Raw genomic sequence first — 16188 nt, forward strand, 5'->3', positions numbered from 1 at the left:
TATTAATAATGTAGGACAAGGATTACTCGTGGGACATACTACTATTATTTTATGTTGTTATATTAGTTTGGATCACATAACGTCATAAGCTGGTTACAAAGTACGCTCAAGGCTTCTGATGAGTTCTTTTACCTCTCATTTTATTTTTTTACACCACTCTAGTAATTAAATACGAGATTATCTGAGTTTTTACTATGTGAGTAAAACCCACTAAATTGAAATATAATCTATAATATATAAGTATAGTTATTTCTACATGAAAGTTAGATGTCGCTGAATAAATTGCTGGGAGAATAAATTTTTGAAAATTGTTGTCTGGTATAATAGTTTTAATCAAATTCACTTAGGAAGAATTAATCCATTACATCTATATTTTGAGTATTTAATAGCGTTGGTTAATTATTTTTGAGAAAATTTGACAAGTAGAATGGAATTAAAATAGAATTTTGAGTTTATAAGGTAAGGTGCTAGAAGCTTCGTTGTTTAGACTCTTGAAATAATGTCTTCACAGTTAAGTTTGTAGGGACTATACTTTCAAGGAATTTGAGAAGTAATTACCGACCCAAAGATCAAAAAAATAAAATAAAATTTAATACTTTTGTACGAAGAAATGAGAATCATGAGTGTAATTCTTTTTTCTTATTATTTAAATGTCTTAAAAGCATCTTGTCGTAATATAAGATATCCTTTCTTCTTCATTCTAGTTTACCAGCAGCAGAGAGGTCTATTATCTTTCTTCTTCCTTTCCTCTTCTCTTCTCTTCTCTGCTCTCCATAAAAAGACCAGGATTCATCTATCAGATTCATTTCAGGGCAAAGAAAAGAATGACAAAATTAATTATTGTGATTTTGGCTTAAATTATTACTAGCTGAGGGTTAACTGGTTAAGTAGTTGCATCGTAATTCATTACAAAATAAAGCAGAAAAGAAACAATTTTCAAGGCATCTCCATTCTAATGCATCTGCTTGCTTATTTTCCTCTTAGTTTTTATCCACTGCAAGATTGAATTCTCATTTCTCTTGGTTTTGAACCAGTGAGTTCCTTTCGACTTGATAATTATTTCATGTCGCCAAAAAAACCTTTGTGCTAGTGACACATTTTTTTAGCCGGGATCAAAGTCTAGTGTAATCAAAGAATTTATGCGGGCTATACATACGGTTAAATGCATGATATATATATTGTTAGTTTATTATCTAATAACCTAAGTTTTTGAGTCAATTAATTATTATTATTATTATTATTATTATTATTATTTTGAGAATATAGATTCAAACTAAAGGGTAGTAATGGAGTTGGATTTAGATCCGGTTCGGGCTGGGGTCAAGACAACATGAACACGTGTCTCTTTTATTTTTTTAAGAAAAGTGGAAACTTAATTGTATTATGAAACATATATCATTGGAACTTGAATCAAGATAACACTCATTCAACATGAGCACTTTTTAATCATTTGAGCACTGTAGAACATAACTCTCTTATTAAATGTGTCCTAGTATCAAACATGATAGGACACATTCATTTGTGTTGACTGGGTCATGAACAGATTATTGCACTACACAAGCACGGTCATCTCCGGCAACAACTCCAGTCGAGGCAAGGAGTATGTTATAGTGAGGCAGCTAAAGGGAAGGATTGAAGCATGAAAGATAGTGGGAATGACGGCTGTGAATGCCTCGACAATCTCGGCTAACGAATGAGGGGAATGGTAGTGGTAAAGGCCTCGATAATCTTGTCAAGGGAGGGAGGAGAGGCAATAATGGCGTAAGCCCTGGTGAGCTTAGCAAGGGAGGAGGAGAGCGGCGGCGGTATGGATCTGGGCTTTAGTGACCTCGACAGTGGGGGAGGAAAGCGACAATTGTTTGGACCTCAATGATGAGAAGCTATTTGTCTATTTATAAATTAGGGAAAGTTAATTCGAAAATAAGAGGGTAAAATACACCTAAAAAACTTATTTTTACAAGAAAAGGATACTAGTCTAGTCGCTCCACGACGCGGTTGAAGCGAAGAACGACACTCTTCCATCGCTCTTCTCCTCGACTCCTCCTCCTCCTCTGCGCTCTCGTCTCTCTGGAGATCTTAATGGCGGAGGAGAGCACGAATCCCGGCGCGGAGGAGGCGACGGTCCAGATCGTGTATGTCGACCGACCCGAGGGCGAGGACCCAGAGGAATTCCACATCCGCGTCCTCGCCTCTGTCCTTGGAAGGTGGAAGTTGATTCGTTTCCCTCATAATTGTTGGAGTTATTATTATTTGGTAATTTGGTGTTCTTGTTTGCTTCTGGGACTTGGCCTTTTATTCTTGGAGCTCTAAAGATCCGTCCTTTGGTGCTTTTCTCAGTGAGGCGGCGGCGAAGGAGGCTGTGATCTACCACTACAAGCACGTGGCGAGTGGGTTCTCTGCAAAGATTACTCCGAAGCAAGCGGAAGAATTGTCCAGTGAGTACTTGCTCGGATTCTGGTCTCGATTTTGGATTTGGGTATTTAGACTGCAATTTAATTGCTTCAGCTTGTATTGGAGTTATAAGCATTCCATAATGAGTTAATAATAGTTATATAGGAACTAAATTATTTTCACAGATGAGTAGTTTAAACCAGCGAATAGTAGTACTTAGTGTCCTCAAATTAACTTGAAACTTTCCTACAACTATTGTGAAATTCGTGGATACTTTAAGTCTTGGACAGTTTGATCTTCTTGATTGGGGCTGGAGAAATTGTGATAATAGGTATCACTTTTTTGGCAAATAAATTAGATGGATTTCGTGGTTGGAGGTTTTTCTTATCATTTCTTCTGTGAGATGCTTGCTATATGAAACATTGTGGAATCCTGCAACAGATATGTAGTTGTTGATCTTCTGAAGTGTGCAAGCCTAATATACCAAGTTGTAAGAAGAATTTTTCTCAGTGGCCATTCTAATCATTTTAATTGTTGTTTTCTAGAGTTTATGGTTATTTTCTCCTGATTAATTTCAGTTATTTTATCTTAAAACATTTTAAAACCAAAATTTCCTGCTTTCCACCATCAATTGTCTACATTCAGATTAATCCATTTTTGTTCTCATAACAATTTTAAAGATTACTTCTTCTTGCTGGGTGAAACTTCTGTAGCAATATATACCATGTCTGCTTGCTTACCTTCATCTTGATATAGTTGCTGGAATCCGGAAATAGAAGGCCTGTTTCTGTATTGTTGCTTATCTGAATAAAAAGTTATTCCATTGCTTAAATTATGTAATTATTTCGACAACTTCTTTGTCCTTTACTAATCGTCTCAATTCTGACTTAGTAGAGAAATCAGAGGTCATCGAGGTTGTGCCGGATATGGCTGTCCAGCTCCACTGACTCGGCGCTCCTTGGGTCATTGCAAGAACATCCAAAGTTCCATACTGTTATGCACGAATTTTGGAATAAGCCTATCAAGGTTGAGGAGTCAACTGAGCGTCTCAGCGGCCAGATTGAATGCCCGAATCAAATTAGAGTTTAGTGTATAGTTTTCCTTCATGTGTGTTTGTGTGTAGTTGCTTAATAATATCGATGTCTATGCAACTATAAGGAAAATGGATGTGGATACCAGAAGTATTCTGTGTGGTAGTCATCAATCTGTTCAGGAATGTTGTTGTTAATTCTGCTTTGATGTATTCATCTGATTATATGTATCTAGATGCACTATCTTATATAATTCACACTGTAATCCACATCTTCTTAGCATGATGTTTGGATCACTCTGCTAGAACTCCAAGAAGCCCATTCTAGTTTGCTACTTCCTGGTAATTTAACCTTGATCTCTGATATTAGAATGATATAGATACCTTTTTTTTAGAAATATTTGATCCCTTATGTCATTTTATCAAACATAAATTACGTGGTACTCATAAGAGTAGTTATACTTCTTTAGTAGGTAAATGCTGAGGAGGACAGCTCTACCTTATAAATAACTTGGCTGTTGATACACACACTCTCAATCTTGATTTAGAACTTTCATCAGAGAGTACTTGAATTGTTTACGCAATTAAGTTTCCTTGTCTTTTATCTCATTTTCTTTAAAGGAAATATCAAACCCAAAGTAGGAACCTTTTTTTAGAAGCAAATCAAACTCTCCATCCAACTCATTCCCCTACGCGAGATGAGCTAAGAAAGTAACAAATGCTAACTATTCAAAAAGATAGTGAGAAAAGAGCAGACTTTCCTCTTCACCTTTTCAATGTATGCCATTCAAGCGCCTCACTATATGACAAAACAGCATCCTATGGAATGGAACCCATCCATGTAATCTGGAAGGAGATTTGTGCAATCTGATGCTTATGGATCCAAACTGATATGCATCTTCCAGTTTATCACAACACGCTATACCAGAATCCAACTCACGTAAACCATAAGCATTCTCTAATTCAATGGATTCCTGTCTGATATCTCATAACTTTTTTTTTCTTTTTGTTTCCGTTCTTTCTTTCTTTTCTCTCTCTCTCCCTTCCTTGTCCTCTCTGATCTTTGAATAAATTTAACTGGGCTGGCCATACTTCTCTCGCTAAAAAAAAAAAGGAATCAGCATAGACTGACTTCAAAATTGTGTAAATTGCCATCAACTAATCAGCAAACAGACCGTAAAATCCCAACACAAGTAATCAACTAAAAAGAATATAAAATACAACTAGAACTTGGATGCAGACAAAAGTATGATTATTATGATCAGATGGGAGTCATTTTGCTCGCCCCCTGTGAAAGAGTGCACCCAAATCTCGAAGGCAACAGCTCCATGACAGTCTCACCGATGAGGGAGAACTACATGGAAAAATCAGAACTAGGGAAAGGAATATTAACACAAAAATGTCAAGATTGGCAAATAAGCTTAGACATCTACAATTCCATAGATATAATGAAGTGCATAATAGCACATATTCTTCAACGCAGGCAAAAGAAAGTCTTCTTTTCTCTTCCCTCTCCACCCAGATCGACCTTTACTTACATGCACCAGTAGCTTCAATATATTTCTTCTTTTTAAATTCTACTCTACCAAAAATCCAAGTACAAATAATTACAGAGAGAACAAATTATAAGCTCAGATCTCTACAGATTTAGAATCCAAAAGCATTGGCAGCAAAATCCTCCTCACCACTGCTGAGGGACTCCATGGTATCACTGTCATCCTCATCGCCGTCCTCACCCTCAGCCATAATCTCCAACAAACCTTGGCCCCCATCAAAGTCGGCATCATCAATATTGAAGTCTCCATCTTCATCGAGCTCATCTACACTGTCGACATCTTCATCATCTTCATCATCATTACTCAGGTCACCTGAGTCTGTGTCTCCATCACCCTCCAAATCAGCTGCAAGGACAGGGTCTAGATCAGCCTCTGAATCATCATTGTCCTCGTCCTCCTCTTCCTCTTCTGTTTCACCACCATCTTCAGGGTCTGAATCATCATCAGTGGGCCGTTTCCTTCCTACCTCATAAAGCCTGGCTGATGAAAACATCTCATCATGATCATCCATGGCAACAACCCCAACGAGAGAGTCAGTGGGGTCAGAAGCAAAGTCAAGGACACAGCGATCCACTTGAACAGTTGCAATTTCTGAGTAGTTCACTGCATCTATCGTGCGGAAGGCAGGGAATAGAGGGTGTCGAACTCGACGAGTGTTAAGAGCTGAGGCAACTTCGTCAAGGTTGCGTCTGAGAATTGCATATATGACATCACCACCACCATTAAATGTAATCACCGTCTGGTCCAGCGAAGGAACACTTCTCAGAAGCTTGAATTTACGGAGATCCCAAACTTCCGAATTGAGGATTACCTGCATAGATTTGAGGAGGACAAATGACAAGTCGACAAAATAAAGGTAATACATATACATGTACATGTATATAGTCACTTGTCTGAGAGACCATTCTACGCGACTACGCATGATTCACATGTCTGTCAAAGACCAAGTCCAAAGATTGGGACAACAAAAGAAGCAAGTATCACTGTAGAAAGACCAAGGGAGAAATTCAACCAGTTGGCAAGCCTACATACAGAAGGCGCATGCAAACATAAATTTTACTTATCTATGTTTTGCTCATGTCTCTCGACAAATACTGAATTCCCGCCATTGATGGGTTTCCAAAGAAAAAGTGGTAAACAACCTTACCCACAATGCTAGATATGGCTACAACACAATGGCGTGTGGCAGTAAGCCTTACCGTCTCACTAAATGACATCATATATTTACATCTATAAATGAATTATTTGCTTTCAAATAAAAATGCACTAATACACAGCAAACAACAGATGAGAAAAGGAGATTTATGTGTAGCTTATACCTCGTTACCAGCAGGATGAAAGCCACCTCCACCATAGTCAGTGAACTGGTCAAACCGATGAACAGCACTTGAACTGCGCCTGTCCCACAAAACACCATTCCACAACACCATGTTGTCCAAGGGACTGAAATGTATAAGTGACTGCATGTGCCCTCGACCCGAACCAGAATGGTTGTTTGAGCTGTCAGGAAGCCTCAGCTCCAGATTACACGTCTGAACATCATACAAGAGAACCTCCCTACGAGATGCCTCTGAAGAAAGGGCTGCAAATACCGTTCCCGAATGGCTAAAGCGTGCAGTTTTGCAGCCATCAAAGGAATGCAAAGGCCCACCTGAGAGTGAAAAAGCATCCCAGAGCCTTGCCTCATAAGCTCCCGAAGTAAGAACCAGATGATTTCCACCGGACAAGGCTGACTGCACCATTGTAACATGAGATTGGTGGCATGTCTGACTCTCCAAAACATTCCCTGTGTTAGTATCAAATATCTTTAGCTCACCACAGTGGCTCCCGGTTGCAATGCGGGAGTCTCCAAGAAAGGTAATGCAAGTCAGAAGTGTGACATCATCTCTACAAGTGCGACATGGCCTGAACCTACTATAAATAAATTGGCGGTCCCTACGATGTGCATGAATTCCACCATACTGTTTCCTAAACTCACGGGTGCTTATACGTGCAGTAGCATTAGCTGGTGCATTGAGACTGCGGCTAGGTTCAGGGCAAACATGAGGGTGCAAGAGAGAGAGTGGCGGTAAAGTAGTTATCGGAGCTGGGCACTGACGATGTTGATGCTTCAAGTATTGCACAACCAAAGAGTCAAGGGTCGTCCTCTCAACGTTTCCAGGTTGTGAATCAGCTGTGAGACCAAGTGACATTGGTGTTGGTGCTCCAGGAGTGAAGTGAATATCATCCAAAGTGTCCCCAGGAATACTATTGAAACATGCCCTTCCAACGAGATCTCGTGGAGTATAAAATGCATTAGGTGATTGGACATTAATATCTGTTAGCAGACAACTTCTGCGACTAGAATTTGGAGTCTGACAAACTGGATATTGAGAAGCAAGCTCTGTTGTTGCATTCCGCTTGGCTGGTGAAGCAGAATTGAAATCCTTCAAGTCCATTAGCTTCCGTTTCATTGGCAACAATATAGGGGTTTTAACTGGAAGCTCCACATCTGCACTAGTATTGTGTATAGACAGAGATTGAGCTTCAAGTCCCCCGGAAGTAGCACTATTTTTTAATGCACTAGATGCTTTATCAGAGGATAATAAATGTGATGGAGGCTGCTGATTTGCTTGTGACAAGCTGGAAGAGAAGACTAGGGGCTTCTTTTTCAAAGACACCAATGATGAATCAGATTTTACGACACCATCTTCGTCCCGTGGACCAATCTTTCTTGTATCTTGAAGAAACCCACAAGATGCACGCCCAGAAGGCCATTGGTGTTGCACAGATGAAGTTTCTTGGAGAGGTGTCTGGTGGAGTGCAGATGATGTTCCCAATGATGGCAAAGGTATCAAGTCAGCCTCTTTTTGTAGCAACGCGGCAGTTGCCGTTAAACCAGATGCTTGGAGATGTTCATGTATCAGTTGCAACAACTCCCTGTACACCAAAAATCATATCATCTGAGTAACAACAGGTAGGCTAGCCCTAAAAATTTTAGAATATCTTAAATAAGATAACAAAATAGAAGTCACTAGACCTGGAGTGGTAAGAGATGGGAGTGGCAGCAGCTATAGCTGCTCTTTCAATCCGCCTCAATGTTGGAGCAGCAGCATCAGTGGCAGCCAAAGTACTCGCCTTCCCAGAGTTCGTTAATATCTGTCACATATATATTAAGCCAAATAAGCAAGAAACATATTGCAACCAATCCAGATTGCGATACTGCTTCTGAGAATGAAATCTCCTTTCAGAAGTATAGATGGAAATCTTCCGAAAGTCAGATAAACATTGTTCTGTCCCTTACCGCAATTAATTCAATCGTCACTTGCAACAACTCAGTCTGCCACCTGCCTTGCTCAGCTCCTGATGCTTGACTGCCTGAATCTCGAATGAGTTCTGAAAGCTTCTTTCCCACCTGGAATATTGAAAGAGATTGAGTACAATCTGAAAAGACAATCTGCCTGCTTTAACAAATCCATATAATTTTGCTGACGGTGAAGAAAAATACTGGTGATGGAGTCAATTCTCACATAAAGGAAAAGGAATAGCAAGATCAAAGAAACCTGAAGGGATTTTGGGTGTAATTTAAATACTCCATTAACCACACACACAAAAAGGAAACTTGACTTGCATATTGGAAATTAAAAACTGAAAAGCAGTAAATGTTCTAACAAAATTTGCTATTATTATGAATATATAATCACAAGAACAAGAAAATATTAGAAGTTTCATTAAACCCTGTAACACATATCAATATACCTGAAGCTTTGTTAATATATGTGCGATTGTATCATCTCTTGCCAAGCCAAGTAGTACACGGCATGCAAGAGCTCGTATACAGTCAAGAGCTCCAGGAGGCGTGATCATCCTCGGGTGAAGAAGATGCAAGAGAACCTTTATACCATTATTGGCTCTAACAGCTTCCCTTGCTTGCCGATATCCTTGTTCCAGTTGAGCAGCAAGACCAGCAGAACCAGCTCCCTGTCCTAAAGATATCCTGCGATCACCAACTACTCCTGATGACATAGCAGGCACAGGTGGGTTTGCTACACTTCTGTCCACCAGATTGCACTCCCCATTGCGGTCCCGAGAATCATTTTGATTGGATGATGCAAGCGCACGATCTGAGATATTTCTTTCTAGATTCCTCTCTCTACCCTCTATAGATGGTCCATTTAAGGTTTGAACTGAAACAGACTGCTGGTTATGTGAAGGACCAGAGGGCTTGTTACTGATTGAAGGAGGTGGACAGACAAGATTAACCAAAACGTTTAATGCTGGGTGGATAACCTGATATGAAAAGAAAAGGACATGAGAAATGAGCAGTTAAGTTGTCTTAAGAATTGCAAATCAATAATGCTAAATCCAGAAGATACACTATGCTAAATAATTATGAAAAACATTATTTACCTCAGGATCAGCATAGCCAGAACCATTAGCTGCATCTAGAATGACTGCCATGCCTACACGATCATTGCTTAGAGTAGCATTTACAATTAACTTACGGCTGTATGGTACAAGTGTTACAATATGGAGAACACCAAATGCATATTGGGCCAAATCATGGAGATAGCGTTCCACAGGTGGTGCCTGTAAGGACACTATAGTAGGTCACACTCTACTTCAATAAAGCAGATTTCAGCAATAATCAAATCTAGAGTTTGTGGAGTAATTTACCTGACACAATTCTAACATTGTTATATGCCCATTAGATGCCAAGAACTTATCCACTGCAGGCCAACGAGCTCTCACAAGTGCAGGTCCTAGCTTCCTGTCACGCTGTATTTGAAGAAACACTGCATCCATAGCCTCATTGCTGATGTCCATTGGTTTATACACAGCCCTCGCACTTGAAGTGCTTCGGGCTATACTACGACTACTTTTATTTGGACGGAGAGAATCCACAAGCATAAGGAGATGAGCTCTTAAATACTGTCGTAGTGCAACACAAGTATGGTAAGCAATCTGCTTTTCCGATGCAGTAAGCACTTCTGCAGGTGATCGATCATTTCTGAGATTTACAGTAGAAATCCCAAGTGTTCCAGAGTTCCCACCTGATCTGACAGACGCAGCTCCATGTAAAAGATGCAACATTTTTTGCAAACCTTCCTGTGTATCAAAAGAATCCAAGACTGCTCTGAAGACAAATGCTGCAGCATAAAAGATTGCTGCATTCTTTCTAGCTTGATCTTGAGGACACTCAAGAAGCTGAAGGGCTAACTCAACCACCTGATGAACCACATCAGATGGCAGAGCACAAACACGTTCCATAATACCCTGCAAGCATCTTTTCCAATAAATCACTTCACACAATTTAAGAAGGATAAACCAAAAAATAATAATGGAAGATATAATTAAAGAAAGAGTAATGAAGCTCCAAACATCAAGCACCACCATTACCTGGAGAGAACCAATTGTAAATAAGCAAGAGGAAAGACCAAAGTATGTCTGAGAGACTCTACGAACAGACAGAAGTTTTTGCATGCCACCACGATCAACAAATAATGCAGCAAATTTTCGATGAGCAGCTAATGCGCAAATTAATTTGAGTACTTCTGGCAATAATGCCAAGTGATCTGATGCCTCTTGATCTTTAATGCTGCGTTGCAATAATGCAAGGCAAACATCAACACCTTTTTCATGCAGAATAGGTCCCAAAGCTTCAACGTACTCCCCAAGAATTTCAAGACACTGGATGGAGTATTTCTCTCTTAGTTGTGAGAGGGGCTCGTCATCCAATATGATGAAGTCTTCCAGCTCCTCGTCCTCATTGGATCTCGAGTCCACAATATCCTTATTCACTTGGCTGGGATTACTGAACAATAAAATGCAAGTATAGATAATAGGAAGAGAAAAGAAGGAGAAGGAGAGAGAGAGAGAGAGAAACGAGAGCCAGAAGTGTGATGTCTGTTACCGTGAGACCTCTGTTGACATAGCAGCATCAACGACAGTAGATGCAGCTTTAGAAGCAGCTAATACAGCTGCATCTTCATCATTTGAACTCTTCCAAACCTACAAAACAACCAGGAAAATACATTAGACCAAAGGCTATGTTATGTTTGAAAATATTCACATAATTGCGTTCTGATGAACGAAAGGCTTCATTATCGTTCTTGTGAGGTAATATGGTGATCGGAATATCTGATCTCTTGCTTACCTCTAAAGCAGCAGTCTTGACAAGTTCGGCTGCAGCATCACCTGCTGCTTTAATTGCTTCTGTGGGAGCATTTGCTATCCGTGCTTCAGTTTCAGCAGCTTCTATAGCCTTCTTTACCATTTCAGTTATATCCTTTGAACCAACATTGCAATCTTTCAATCTGTCATCCTTATATTCTCCCAAACCAGAAACGTCACAATCAGTCCTACTCAAACTTCTTTTTGCATCAAGTACTTTCTTAACATCTTCATTCCTTATCAAATTCTTATCCTTAGGACCACGACCTCCTAAACGTAATCCAGAACATGGTGACCCTGAACTCCTTTCATTTTCTAAGATGCCTTCATTAGTCCTCCCTTTCCCTCTTGTCCTTGAACCACTTCGGTTTAACCTTCGCCTTGATGAATCATCCCTCAAATTTTCATCAGCATCATGTCTCTCGCTATATTTGGACTTCTCATCCTGTAAATTCCAACTGTGCCATCCTTCTCCAGTAAGATCATCATTCTCCTCAACCTCATATCCACCAATTACTTGTGATGAAGAATCAGTAAGCTCAGAATTCAACAATTCACCACCGTCTCCCTGGTGATCATCTCCATGTGCTTGCCTGATTCCAATACCTCTATCAATATCTCTTTCAACAGTTGGATCACCAAAAACACCTTCCTCTGCAATTCTTGGAGGATCCAACCGGGGGCCATCCATAACCTGACGTGTTCTGCCCCTGTTGTCTTCCCTAACTCTAGCAGAGTTGGCAACCAAAGCATGCTTGGTATCTGAAGGAAAATTAGCATCTTTCTGATTCGAACTGGCCTCTCCTAGAACCCGCATACGCAAATACCGCATGAGCTTAGCTGACAAACCTGATGTAAGAATATCTTCTACAACTTGACTACCACTGAGAAAAAAGATAAGGTATAAAATGAGAGTGTAAAAGAAGCAACTAGAACAAAAAAGGAATGTATTGAACACAGAAATTTGGACAGCATACCCGGCTAATGCTATAGCAAGCAGTCCAATAGCATAGGTCCTCAACATTTCGGAATCCGCTGGCTTATTCCTCCCTAAATGCTTCCAATAGCATTGATCACCAGAAACTACAGCATCATCCAGCACCCAGGTTTTGACCTTATCAAGAACAGCATCCTCAAAAACATGGGGATACTGGAAGAAGACATATATACATCATTTCAAGTTAACAGATAAAATCAAGAGTTCACATCATAAAAGAACCAAACCAACAACTGAATTAGCTAACCATCCAAGCTGAAGAGCAGCTGATTAGGAGCCTAGCAGCAGCAGAGCAAACACTAACGGAGTATCTATTTTCTGATAAGAATTTTGATGAAATTAACTCATAAAACTCATCGTTTTCCTGCATCAATAAAGGCTTCATTAGGCCAGAAAAAGATGATAATCACACTGGAACCTCAGTACTAAAACACAAAGGGACACTCAATAGCGGATCTCATATTATATTAGGCGATTTATTTGAGACAAAATATGCATACCTTCACTAAGTTACCCAGCTTTCCAATAGCATAAGAAGCCCGTGCATTGTTGGAAGATGAATTTCCAGATTCTTCTACATATCTAGCAAGGCCAGTAGATCATACCAGAAATTTCAGTAAACAAAAAAGTAGCACAAATAAACTGAAATTTAAAATTGCACGGATCCATGGGCAGCAGAAAAGACAACTTACAATCCTTTTATCAGTCTTTTCCACAATAAAAACTAGACCAAATTTTCTAATCAAGAACCAAAGAATCATAATAAGATGCAACATAGATATTCATGACTGATCTCCAAATTTTTCTCATAATAATTAAAATTGGGAACTGACACAATGAAACACCTCAGTACTACATGTCTGCTTAATGCAGTAGGACAGCACAGTTAATTGTCATTAAATCAAAGAGATCCACAAAGCAAAATCTTACTAAGTGGATGATGCAACTCAGGAGAATGGGAATAGGATATGATAATTGTAAATGAGCACAAACAGTATACAAATAAAATGCCACAAACAATGAGAGAGAAGCCGGATAACCATAAAACTACATTAGTACTGTGGTAATTAGTGAGATATGTAGCAACAATAGTGATGAGTTTAGAAGTAGGAGGACCAACAATAAAAAATAATCAAGCATGGATAAAGTTAGAAAAAAGTCTTAAGCTTCACAGAAGCAGGATCAGAAGAATATACTAAGAAGAAATACAATATAGTTAAAGGCAGGCATCAGTGCCTGGAATTCAAAGATCCAATATTTATTGCACTAAATTTTGAAAAATAGGTAGTTATTGTAAAAGAGAGAAATAAAAAGCAACAATTTATTACCTCTTTCAAATGCTGTAAAGTAGAGAGAAACAAAGAAGTTTAGAAACTCAGCAGCATTAACTCCCCAAGAAGGGTTAGCATAACAATCTACATTTCTATACTACTGGCCGTGTCAAATGGTGTCGCAAAATAATGGAAGTATTACATCTGCAGGATGATTTAATCATCTACAGGATTAGAACATCACAAATTACATCAAACCCTAAGGGCTGTCAGTTTGTCTAGGACTATAACTTTCCTTTCTAAAGAGGTTTTAATATCATAATTTTCAAAAAAAATTGCTGGCAAATACTAGAAGTCTTGGTTATGTACAATTAGTTCTTGGGTTAAAGCCTCTAAACATAAGAGGCAAATAAGATTTTACTCACATGTCCTTGAATTTTAAATCATGTCCTTTAGGATTTTAGTCATCAGAGTGAACCATAATAAAAACCAAGTGTACAGTGGCAAGCAAACATATTTGGTTCGAATATGAAACAAGTAGCGTATCTAAAGCCTGTCACTGATCGCGTGATACTTCTTCAGCTCGATTCAAGACAGCACCCTGTGCTGGATCAGAATTTTCAAATTAGGCTAATCAGGTCTAGCACCTGGATGGATATCTGCCCAAGAGTTGATTATTTAGTAAAAATTTACTCATTACCACGAACATCACCAAAACGGGCATTTGCGTAACACCACCTATTGTAATCAAACCAAATGGAAAGACCTTATAGAATATATCAAGAGGCTCCAAGATAAGTGCCATAAAAATTGGCCAGCTTTTTTGGTTAGCTTCCCGAATATACCAAGTTCTCGTGCTCCAAGACTTAAATGTCACAACATAAAAAGCACATAAATCTCTACCAAGATAACCACCCCCACCCCCCGGAAGACCCCCCACGCCACCCCCGGGAAGACCCACCACCCCAGTCAAAGAGCTACCAACCACCACCACCTCTCGCAACCCACGCGCTCCGAGTAATAACCTCTGGACCGAAACCCTAGAACCCGGATTACCGACGCGCTAGGATTCAACAAAATGAAGAGAAAAAACAAACCTGGATTCCTGCGCCTCAAACATGGAGGCGAGCGTATGAAGCAACCTAGGGTTTGGGCTCCCCTGCGTCTCGATGATCCTAGCGATCAGCTTCTGCGCCTTCGACAGCAGCGCCTCATCCTCCGTCGCCGCCTTGGCCTCCTCCTCCTCCGCAGCCGCCGCCGCAACCACCGCCGCCTCCTCCGCCTCCATTTGCGGCGGCTTCCTCCTTAGGGTTTACCTCGAGGAATAGGACAAGAACAATAACAGATACCAGATCAATTCGGAGGAGGACGGCGATATACAGAGAGAGAGCGAAGCAAAAGATAGGAGAGAGAAAGAGAAGGGCTTATACCTAAGAACATCTCCAGCTGTGTTACGATGTGCTGCTGGAGTAGGTTCATTTCGGTCTTTCTATGCTCGTCGGTATATATCACATCCACCGACACGTGTTGATGAAGTACGAAAGGCCTATGGGGTTGCGTTTTGCTTAAATACAACCACGGAGTACTTGAACGGGATAAAGAGTGCAACGGCGCGGCCTAGAATCTCGAAGCGTCCCGGTTGAGCTCTAATGGTGAAATGACCGAATTGACACCCGAATGTAGTCGGTCTGCGCTTTTGGAACACTCCAATGGGCCTAAGACTTTTAGTTCAATATTAGGTTGATATTCCATGAAATTTTCTAAAGTCTTGTTTGGTTTTAGACTAAGCATTCGATTAATTAATATTTTTTTAGTATTAACTTTTTTAAATAAATTTTATTAGAAATTAAAAAGATAAAAAGTATTTAATTATTGAATCAGTTTAAAAGTTTCTGAACTAATTCGAGAGGTTATAGGAATGATTTTTTTTATTTAGTTTATAATTAGTCTAGAGCTTATTATCTATTAAAAAATATAATAATATATTTTAGAAAACTAACAAGGTATTTTTGTAGGCAATAAAGGCCAAACATAAGGGTTTAGTAGGGTCAAAACATTTCAGTTTAACTCAAATATAGATTTAAATACAGATAGGACTTAAAAAATAATAACCATATACGAGTATAAATCTTGGATACAGATATAGTTTTTCGAATATGGATATAGGTATTGGATATTCGTTTAACTGCATATATTTTTAAATAATTTACCGTTTTAGTTTACTTATTTAAATTATGAATATTGATACTATTATTAATGATACTTTTTATATTATTTGTAAAGATTGATTTTACTAAATTTATACTTATTGACATGCGAAAAATATATATAATTTTAATACTTTTGCCTCCAAAAAATGTTATAGAATTCTATTAAAAAATTATCTATCTAAATATGAATTGAGCACATTTTAACACCTATGTAGCAAGGTGTTAATAATAATAATACAAAATAAATAATAATTAATATTTTATCGTCAGGTTGTATTAATTATAAGTATTTGACAAAATAACTAGTTGTTTGTGATATATAAATTTGGACATTTAGATTAACCTTTCTAACAAACTGAGTCACGAGTAAATCATTTATCCAAAAACAAAATGGAAAAAAAATAATTCAGAACTCTGTAATAGCCTGATAAAATCCAAAACTATACTAATGCCTGCACGGTAATTTCTTTTAAAGAAATGTTCATAGTTATATTTTTTAAAATTAAAAAGATAGATTAAATAAAGGAGCCGTCCTCGTTGGTAAACAAAAGGTATATAGAAAAAGCTACATCCCATGTAC

The 16188-nt window shown here is 38.8% G+C and overlaps 2 protein-coding genes across 3 annotated transcripts; one reads left to right on the forward strand and one right to left on the reverse strand.

Annotated features, from left to right (window-relative positions):
• The first annotated feature begins 1533 nt into the window (after nt 1–1533).
• LOC140768687 (subtilisin-like protease SBT3.5) lies at nt 1534–3718 on the forward strand. Of its 2 annotated transcripts, none has more exons than XM_073109052.1 (3): nt 1534–2204; nt 2338–2435; nt 3283–3718. In XM_073109052.1, the coding sequence occupies exons 1-3, from the start codon at nt 2080–2082 to the stop codon at nt 3336–3338; spliced, it is 279 nt and encodes a 92-aa protein (XP_072965153.1). In that variant the 5' UTR covers nt 1534–2079; the 3' UTR covers nt 3339–3718. The 2 variants fall into 2 exon arrangements, with proteins under 2 accessions (XP_072965153.1, XP_072965154.1); XM_073109053.1 differs by having other exon boundaries at nt 1547–2204; nt 3286–3718.
• A 1091-nt stretch (nt 3719–4809) lies between these two features.
• On the reverse strand, nt 4810–14795 carry LOC140769052 (DDB1- and CUL4-associated factor homolog 1). Its single transcript, XM_073109589.1, has 14 exons — nt 14496–14795; nt 12628–12709; nt 12375–12491; nt 12108–12280; nt 11114–12014; nt 10871–10968; nt 10357–10771; nt 9634–10233; nt 9367–9546; nt 8716–9246; nt 8261–8371; nt 7997–8115; nt 6297–7896; nt 4810–5788 (listed from the first exon to the last, which is right to left on the reverse strand). Exons 1-14 carry the CDS (start codon nt 14684–14686, stop codon nt 5069–5071), a joined length of 5838 nt encoding a protein of 1945 aa, XP_072965690.1. The 5' UTR covers nt 14687–14795; the 3' UTR covers nt 4810–5068.
• Nucleotides 14796–16188: the final 1393 nt, after the last annotated feature.

This window comes from Typha angustifolia, chromosome 10 (assembly GCF_048772165.1).
Source record: "Typha angustifolia cultivar Huaian chromosome 10, ASM4877216v1, whole genome shotgun sequence".
NCBI classification, from domain to species: Eukaryota; Viridiplantae; Streptophyta; class Magnoliopsida; order Poales; family Typhaceae; genus Typha; species Typha angustifolia.